This window comes from Gastrolobium bilobum, unplaced genomic scaffold (genome assembly GCF_033153095.1).
Source record: "Gastrolobium bilobum isolate Gb01-03AN ecotype WA unplaced genomic scaffold, APGP_CSIRO_Gbil_v1 utg6195, whole genome shotgun sequence".
Lineage (NCBI taxonomy): Eukaryota > Viridiplantae > Streptophyta > Magnoliopsida > Fabales > Fabaceae > Gastrolobium > Gastrolobium bilobum.
Genome location: NW_026898878.1, coordinates 74,817 through 84,885, shown reverse-complemented (window position 1 = coordinate 84,885; position 10,069 = coordinate 74,817). Strand labels below are relative to the sequence as shown.

General features: G+C 33.5%; 1 protein-coding gene across 2 annotated transcripts; it reads right to left on the bottom strand.

Annotated features, from left to right (window-relative positions):
• Window positions 1–5: 5 nt before the first annotated feature.
• Window positions 6–4,443, bottom strand: LOC133284992 (ETO1-like protein 1). Of its 2 annotated transcripts, none has more exons than XM_061482142.1 (5): window positions 3,665–4,443; window positions 1,863–3,575; window positions 1,156–1,447; window positions 474–783; window positions 6–229 (listed from the first exon to the last, which is right to left on the bottom strand). In XM_061482142.1, the coding sequence occupies exons 1-5, from the start codon at window positions 3,790–3,792 to the stop codon at window positions 9–11; spliced, it is 2,664 nt and encodes an 887-aa protein (XP_061338126.1). In that variant the 5' UTR covers window positions 3,793–4,443; the 3' UTR covers window positions 6–8. The 2 variants fall into 2 exon arrangements, with proteins under 2 accessions (XP_061338126.1, XP_061338127.1); XM_061482143.1 differs by having other exon boundaries at window positions 1,863–3,583; window positions 3,667–4,443.
• Between the last annotated feature and the right edge of the window lie 5,626 nt (window positions 4,444–10,069).

The window sequence follows — 10,069 nt, the reverse complement described above, 5'->3', positions numbered from 1 at the left end:
CTCATGGCTCATGGCTCATGGCTATTAACACGACTATGAAGTTCCAACATTTCTTGGTGGTTTGGGTCCACTGAGAGTGCAGCACGACAGTCTCTTAGCGCACCTAAAACATCCCCTTTGTGTTCATGGAATGCTGCACGTAGATGTAAGAGGTGCAAATCAGCTTTAAATGCAATTGCTCTAGAGAGTTCAGCAATGGCTTCCTCTTCCTTATGGCTGTCCATCAAAACTGCAACCACATACACCATATACATATTGTCAAGTACTAGCTGCAATAACACCATATGACAACATGAGTAAAATTTGCTACTGGCAGTAGCACCCACAACAATTGACAATAACAACGGACATTTGAAATTTTAACATACAAACAAGGTTCCTATATATGACTAACAAAGCTGTTTTTATTCTTTTGCATATATGAATATCCTTAGAATTGAGTATGCAGGTGAGTAAGCAAGTAAAATATCAACCTGCTGCTCGATATCTATAAGGATACACCCGAAGTGGATCTAACCTAGTCACCATCTCCAGATCTGCCTTTGCAAGTTCACGATCACAGTACTCAGACCTCTTCTCATATGCTGATGCATTATATTTTGCCTTCTCAATAAGGTTGGTCATTTCCTTATAAGCAGCAGCCTTATCACTTTTGAGAAAATGAACACGAGCAAGACCCTGATGTGCTCGGGTGTGCCGGATTTTAAGGGCTTTGATATAGCAATCAGCAGCTAAGTCCAATTTACCGCAGTCAACAAAAACACTTCCAAGATTGTTCAGGGCCTAGTAAATTAAATGGAAGAGAAACTATAATCAAATTGTATCCAAAGTAGCCTACTTGTATGGATGTGATGTGATGCCACAGATATAACTGACTATAATGGCTAACAAGTTTATCAGTCTTTACACATTGACATTAGCGAGGTGTTAAACTCTTTATACACCTGCACGTTATCGCTTCAAATTTGGTATTATCTAGAGCTCAAACATCAGAACATCTAAGGTCACATGCTCATGACTTATACAGAGTTACCAATAACTGCTAAATGAATTTCAAATGTAAGAGAAATAATTTCTCTTTATAATTTCTCATGGCCACTGGTTGTCGATTAGTGAAATATTTCCGAAAGTGGTACAGTAGAAGAAGAACCATACCTGACCTTTGCGCAGATTATCAGAAGGACACCTCAAGGCATCTTCCAGAAGTGAAATAACAGTTGAAGAACATGATGAATCTAGACTAGAATCAGCCAATGCATAGGCCTTCAGGAAGTAAGCCTCAAAAGACCTTTTAATACTAATAGACTCTATAGCTTTTTGGAGCCCTTCCTCATAATGACCTGTATCATACAAGATCCAACCCTCATATACAAGTCGTTCATGCTCACTTGATGCATGTTGCCAAGCCAACTGTAAACTCCGCATAGCTGCCTCAGGACAGTTTAGCCTAAATCAAAAAAATGTCAGATTTAAAGACTCCTTAGCATTCATAAGTTCCAGTCGGTATTAGAATACATGAAAGAGGATCCTGAAGCATTTTCAGATACACTTCCACAAGGGAAACTTGGATCTCAAAGGAAATTTTTTATGTTGCGGGTTTGTCCTCCTTTGTGATTGTGTTAACTGACAGAGGTGTAGGGACTTTTACATGAACAAAGAATTGTACATGTATATAACATGAAAATTAAAAACAGCTATTATTTACCTATCCTTTTAGTTATGATACTTACTGTATGATTCAATATATATTTGTACATGAAACACCAATTACCACATCAGATTCCATGTGGTTCAATATGGAATTAAGTAGAATTCAATAAATTTTTACAATCAATGAGAGTTATTAAACATTTATAACATACCTAAGGAGAAGTAATGACTGTCTGAAGTATAGAACACTGTTTGCCGAATCATATTCAAGCATCTGATAGATAACAGATAGAGACTTAATATCATCAACAGAAGACCAACTGTCATATAATCTTGCCCAACAATCTGCTGTTGTCCAATGTTCAACATGCTCACGCACGAGAGTACAGAGTTGAGATGCAGCTACGCGCCCCTCAAACATTCTATAACATGGACACAGAGTAAGAATTGCTTGTACATCACGAAGGGCAGCTTTGTAGTGCTCAAGAGCCAGATAGATAAAAAATCGTAGTTCCAAGCATTCTAATGAAAGTTTGAAGCCAAGAATCCGATTGATTTCAGCTAGTGCACCTTGAGCATTCTCTGTCCTCATTAAAGAGGCAGCCCTATACATGTAGGGATATACAAGAGTAGGGTCCAGTTCAGTTGCTTTCTCAAGGTCTTTCCACCTCAAATCATTGTCACAGTATAGTGATCTTTCCTGGTACATCCATCCAAGTGGAGTAACAGAAGAAATGGCTGAGCTGATCTTCTCATAAGATAAAAGCTTCTCACCCTTCATATAGTTCAGTCTAGCTAACCCTGCAACAGAATAAATATGACCTGCTTTTACAGCCCCCTCAAAAAGGCAATGGGCTTCATCATATTCTTTCCTTAAGAGTCTTACACATCCCAATTGATGAAAAGCCAGCAGTCTCTGCTTGTCATTTTCAGCGAAATCAACTAACCGTTCCAGGAAATGAACTGTTGTATCAGACCTAGAATTAAGGCTCATAGAAACTTCACTTAAGAAACAGAAAAGTGCAAATAAACCTGACCCAACCATGACTGCCAATTGCTGCCGATTAGCATGAACAAATATCTCCACCACATGATTGTCACTCAAGCAGTTGAGAAGATCACGCAAAAGGACTTGTAAACAAGAAGCTGCAAGGACAGCTGAATTCTCATCAAGAGCATATTCCATGAGCTCCACAGCATCTTCTTTGGAGGAAACTAAGGATGCAAGTCTTCTATCACAAGCATTCTTTAGTCTTTCACAACAATACTTGTTTGCAAAAGCTAATATCTCCAACAGAAGATTTGGAGGGACCTCAAGTAAACTGCCTGTTATACTGAAATAACTTATTGCCCTCATACCTGAAGGAGAGATATTGTTTTCAGACAAATCTATAGTCTCAGAGAGTGATTCACTGAAACATCCCTTTAGCATTGCATGAAATGGTACTGAAAGTTCAGAAATCTTTTGTCTATCACAGATTATCTTCTCATTTCCAACAATAAAAATAACATACTGTGAAGTGTGGTTCCCATTCATCAAAACTCTCTCCTGGGAACTTACATTTATATCAAAAGGAATATGAGATTCTACATCAATGGGCCCAAATTCCTTTTCACATTTACCACAAGCCGTGAGCAAGTCAGAAACTAGCTCTTCCCCTTGCTTCTCATACTTCAACCACGCCCCAAATATGATCTTCTCATGAACAGTTTTCGCTTTCTGCCAAGCAGCCCGGAGGCTTCTCCGCATCAGTTTAACATCTCCAAGGCCCTTAAAAACCTGGTATTGTAACAAAAACAGATTTGACTGCTCCTGTGGAGGACATGACTCAAGTTCTTCATGGATTTGAGCTAAAACTTCCACATAATCAACAGGTTTAAAGAATGGGAGTATAGGTGGCTCTGGGACCTTGATCAGAGATTCTCTATAGCAGTTAACAGCAAACCACTTAATTCAGTGAATTGGCTAAAAAAGTTAAGCTTCAAATTAAAAATGTTGAAAAGAGAAACTTACATTGATGCAGATGAGGACTGCGATGACAATTTGGGAAGCTTCCCTCTTTCAACTTGGAGCCAGGACTGTGGATTTAGAGCATTTGGGCGTGCATTTTTACATGATTCTGCAGTGAAGAAAGTCCTCATGGGGCATAAGAGACGAAACAAGTCCCAGATCTCCACTATAGCACTATATTCTCCTTCTTCAAAATCAAACCTTTACAAACTGGGGCCAAAGGAAAGGAGTAGACCTTACCAAAAGAGAAAAACGCAGCTTCTACCCGTTGGCCACATTCCACTACCCTCAACTCAAAAAACTCCAACCCCAGAAAGCAAAAATACTTTTTTTTTTTTCTCCCTTCCTTCCTTTGTGTTCCCCTTTTAGAAGAAACGGAACAATCAATCTCAAACTAAAATCTTTCTAGTAAATTGATATAACTATTAAAAAAATGATTAATGGGCTTATCCCCATTGACAAAATCTATGTGAAGATTTTTATGCTTCCAAGAAAGGAAAAGCATTTATTTTTTTCTACTCTATTCTCTTCAGTTCAGCATAAAACAATAAATATCCTGAAAAAGGGAAAATGGCTACGAAAGATGCTAGAGAGAGAGAGAGAGAAACTTCACTTGTGGCTTCAATCTGCAGAACCGAATGAAGGATTTGGAGCACAGGATGAGGGGTATGCAGATCAAAATGAGGGAGAATCTAACTGAAAAAAATCGATTTTAACTAACTTTTACTTTTTCCTTTGTTTGGTGGAAGGAAAAGTAAATTTCTTTTCCTTTTAATTTCTTACTTTCCTTCCTTCGGAGTTGGAGACCATAGAAGTGCAGTCACTGTTGGTCGGAAGTTTAACTTACCAAAATGTAAAAGAATAACGTTGGACTTAGGACGATGATTCAAAGTGAAAAAACAAAACTTGGAAAAATAAAAAAGAAAGAGAGTAATGAAACAATAATAGAATATAAAAAGGAAAATAACGGGAGTGTGCTGTGACCAGGTATTATGCAGTCCTTTTCAAATGCCAATGACAAAACGCTCAAATATTCCTCGTCTGAAATTGATTCCTTGTTGATTCTTTCTCTAAATTATTGTATTTTCAAACAGTTTGATTTGAAATATTATATGTGTAAATGCTGAAATTTATTATAAAAAAATTATAAGTGAGTTCTTTAAATAATTTTTTATAGTAAAAAATATTTATTTTTTGAATTTTTTGAAATGATCAACTTGATGTCTTTTATAATTTTTAGAGGATTAATATAAAAATTGAGAAATGTTATATTTACTAATTTTTTATTTTATAATTTTTATAAATTTAATTATATATTAAGGGTAGTACATAAATTAATTCATGTACTATTCTTAATATATAATTAAATTTGTAAGAATTTATAAATAAAAAATTTATAAATTAGCATGTTCTATAAGAATATATTTGTTTTTAAAATTTGGCTCTTTTGATTTTAGTGTCTAAACTTTTAAATAGTTGATAGTGATCCTCAAAATTTCTATTGTCCTATTAAATTTGTCATATAACTTGTTGTGTTGTTTAAGGGAAAAATATTTTTGGTGCTCCAGAATCACAAAATAGACAGTATTTCTTTTATCAAATATAATAAAAAATAATACTTTTATACTATTTTTATCTTTATATTTATTTTCATTCATATCCTGTATTTTTTTTTTATTTTTGAGCAAGAAATATGTATCCTACAGTACAGAAAATGAAGTCGTGTAAGAGAATATGTTTACATGGACTCCATGTTGCCATGTAGATCATAAAAATCATAGGAAACCTTAGCGTTTGAGACAACTACATGTGTGAGATGCTGTTTCATGTGGTGCTTTCTACGTGAAATTATCAATAAAAAATATAAAAAATTGAGTAGGAGACACTAATATCTCATTTTTCCATATATGGGTTTAATATTTAAAGTCAATTCGGAGATAAATTTATTTTTTGTTACTTTAAAATAATGTTATTTTGTGATTGAGAGAAAATAAAATAATGATAATAATTAATATAGCCTTATAATAAATTAAAATTATAGAAATATATTCTCTCCAACCTTAAAACCACATCATTTTGAGGTTATAAGAGATAATTTATCTCCGGTTACTTAAAAATGTTAAACCATTTTCATATAATTAATTATCTTGTATTTTGTCTATCTTTTATGTGCTTTTATTAAAAAATAAAAGTTTTTGTCTATCTTTATAATGCTTACCTGTTCAAATCAAAAATTATGGGTGGCAAAACGGGTCGGCCCTCTCCGACCCGCAGTCAATCCGCCAAAAGCGGGTTGGCCCGCCCTGCCCCGCCTCTTGAATATGAGTTGAAAATCCCAACTCGTCTCGTTTTATGGTGAATTGGCGGGTCAATTCACCTAAAAAATTAAAATTAAAAAATAAATTATATTTATTAATATTATAATATTACTTATTTTCATATCACACTTCTCTTAGTTTTTTTTTTCAATCTTAAGCCTAAGGTGGTGTTTGGTTGGGAGCTTTTTAGGGGATATCTATCTTTCTCAAGTATGGCTTTTAGAAACACCATGTTTGTTTCAACGTTTTTCACCAAAAACTCATCTATCCAATTTGTCTGGATTTATGAGAAACATAGATATCCGCATTGTTTAGAAACCCAATTTAAAGGTGGGATTTTTCGAAAAACCGGTTATCTGACTTTTAATGCACTGTTGATTTCATAAAGTTACATAATTTTCCCAGTAAAGTTTTTCCCCACCAAACAACTTTTTTTTACATTTTTCTACCTATCTCACTTTATCTATCTTTCCAATCATTTCTCTATCTATCTCATTTCCCTATTATTCCAAAAAAATTTCCTCAACCAAACGCTCCCTAAATGTATGCTAATATTCAATCAGACATTCTTTACAAACTTATTCTTGTCTTCATATATAGATTATCTTTGTCATAAATAAAGTTTTTCTTCTTTATTTTTTCTAGAGAATACTAAGATAAAAAAAAATTAGATATCACAAAACCTTAAAATCAAATAAAATACTACCTAATATTAAAAAAAAAAAAATTGACCCGGCTAGCCAACCCGCCCTGACCCGCCACCAACCTGTTTTGACCCACAACCCAACGAGGAGGGTTGAGGCAAGTTGGTGGGTTGAAATGTGTAATTCAACCCGCCTGTTTTGACGAGTTGACTCATCAGGTTCAACCCATATTACCACCTCTATCAAAAATATCTACAGTATGGTGGAGCTAGTTCTCACTGGAGAAATTATTTTGTAAATTGCATTCACGAGAACTAAAACCCAAGACCTTGTTTGAACAAAATCAAGTATATATCATTTGAACTGATATCGTAACATTCAGTTTGGTCATTAAATAAGGATATGTTTTTCTCATGTTGCATGAGACAATTTGTCTCATGCAACACAAAAAAAAGTAAGTAGGACCTATTTTTTCTTTCTCTCTCTTCTTCTTAGTGGGTCCCACTTACTTTTTTTTGTGTTGCATGAGACAATCTAATTGTCTCATTGAACAAGAGAAAAATATTTCCTCATTAATTAAGCGGCTATAATATATTCTTAAATAAAGCCAATTAATACTATTTTGATTTTTTATCCACTACATAAATAAAACACTCTACAATGGGAAGTTGGGAAATATGAGGAAGTAAACAAAAACACGCCGATTGTTGTTTGCTGCATCTAAATGGTTATTTGCTTTTAGAGAGAGAGAGAGAGAGAGTTATGAAAGACACAAATTCAAAAAACTAAAAGTTAGAGAAATAAAGAAAAAACGATGTATTTCTGTAATATGAGGTGCCAAGTAAATTATTTTGCTAGAACAATTAGAAAAGAGGGTATGTCAAGTAAAGTTAACTGCGCATTTGGTAGAGCATAAATTTTTTTTTATCAGGGAAATATAATTAATAGGAATATGGTGGGAAAAAAAGTTTGTTAGGAAAATTTAAAAAAAAAAGTTATTTGATTGACCAAAATTTTAACGGGAAAATTGGGTAAAATTTTATAAATCTATGTTTGGTTGAAGATAAAATATTGATGAGAAATAAGTTAAAATTACCAAATTAACCCGTTTATAATTTTTGAATGTCAATAGATCTCTCATTCAACATTCATGTTCTTTAGTTGGGGTATTTTGGTCTCCATCATGATGTCCCCTTGCTATTTATCCATGCAATTATAAAAATCACCATTGAAATTGTCATTCTATACAGTGAAATATTTCTCATTTTACACACACTCTTCAAATGCTAGGGAAATCTGCTAGATGGAGAAATTTTTGAAAAACTTTCACCAAACATGAATGTCAAAGAATCCCAAAACCAGATGCATGGGATAATAAAAATATAACCTGAACCAAACACTCCCTAAGTATAAAAATCCTAACAACCAAAGACTTGCATATCTAAAAATGGCGTAAGTAGAAAATGAAGAGACATCGCGTGATTAAATGTTTATAAATACATGAGGTACTCCAAGATAACCCCATTTGTAAATATGATTCCTTTAACAAGACCTTTTCGTGGTCACTTTTTCTTAATTTATACAATTAAAATGATGGTGCATTATCCAAAAAAAGTGTTGGTGCATTAATGATGAATAAATGGTAATATTTGAATCAATTAGTGATGAGAGTTGCAAGAATAATTTAATTAATAGAGGATCACAAAGTTAATATATGTGGAAAACGAACAAAACTTTAGTATATGGATATTTTCTTTTTTCACATTTGGAAAACATTGAATTTTTTTCCAAATATGAAAAAAAGAAAGTATCCATTTAGGTACTCCCATACTATTAATGTTTTGTTTGTGGAAAACGTTAGTACACCACCAAATACTAAAATCAATTGGCATGATATTGTTTTAGTTTAATTAATAGTGTTGAGTTTGAATCATGTTTATGTAATTATGTTGAAAATTAAATAGCGAAGTTTTATCACCTTTAAAGTCATGTATGGTTACACCGAATTACTCAATTAATTGATGAATCAGTGAAAAAATAAATAAAGAAAAGTTAGTCCTCTTATAAAACACCACGTAAAATAGTGTATGGCATACATGAGCCCAAACTGAATTTTTTTTTTTAATATATAATTTTGGTAATTAGTTATTTTTAAAACCATAATGATTTTTTAGCTGATTCTATCTTGATGATTTTGCTTCTCTGTACCGGATTCCCAAAATTTTCTTTATATTTGAGATTTGTTCATTAAAATTTGAAAATTTTCCACATTGGTGGTGTGTTACTGTGTTCAATGAGGGAATCGATAACGGTGATGGTGCTATGTGTGGTCTAGATGGTGGGTTGGACATGGCGTTAGTGGACCTCGATGAGAGACATCTAGATAAAGTAAAAATGAGCAGGCTTTGTGTGGCCCCATTGTTAGAAAAAAAGAAGACCAAACCATTTAGTCACAAAAGCACCGTATTAGGAAGATTATGCAAAAATTTATCCAATTCAAAGCATATTTGAAAAAAAAAAATTCATACTAGAGCAGTCAAATGTGCCTCTTCACATGATGAATTGAGGCCCATCAACAATACTCACGTGACTGCTGTCCACATTAGTAAAGTGCAAGAATTACATACCACGTGACATGATTTGCTTGAGTCTCGTCATCTAAGTTGATGGCATTACTCACATCAAATTAAGTGACGCCACGTGTCAACTCGTCATAAAATATGACAGTATTCATCACCAAAGATTTGTGGCTGATTGAAAATAGGGACATTGGGTTTGTGTAGTGCCAGCACATCATCATAATTCTAAGAATAAAATTTTAAATTTTTAGATTTGGCCATCGTCTTTGATAAATTTTGAAATGTCCAATGATTTTAGAATTTATAATTTTGCTCTAAAGATAATATTAGTCTCCACGTGGGCGTTATAATTGATCACATAAGCAGCTTTTAATAAAATAAGTAAGTTTATAGATTATAATTACTTAAATATACTACTAACTAAACTGTTTTGCCAATAGAAAAACACTTTTAACTTCTGTAAAATAAAAACTAAACGTTGTTGCATTTGATTAATAAGGTTGATCACTTGGAAATTAAAAAAGAAAATACACTCTAATTTATTAAAGATGAGGGCCAAATCATAAAATACACTTCAATCAGCCACTTGATGCCTAATCTTTGGTGATGAGTGTCATCACATTTTGTGACGAGATTGACAAGTGGTGTCACTTAATTTGACACGAGTAGTGCCGTCAATTTAAGTGACGGGACTCAAGCAGATTAGACGTGGAAGGCAGTCGTGTCAGTATTGTTGACGGGACTCAACTCGTCATGTCAGATAATGCATTTGACTGCTTTAGTATGAAAAAACTTTCCAAATGTGTTTTGAACTGGACAAATTTTTGCATAACGTTCCTAGTACGGGGCTTTTGCCAATTTTTCTCC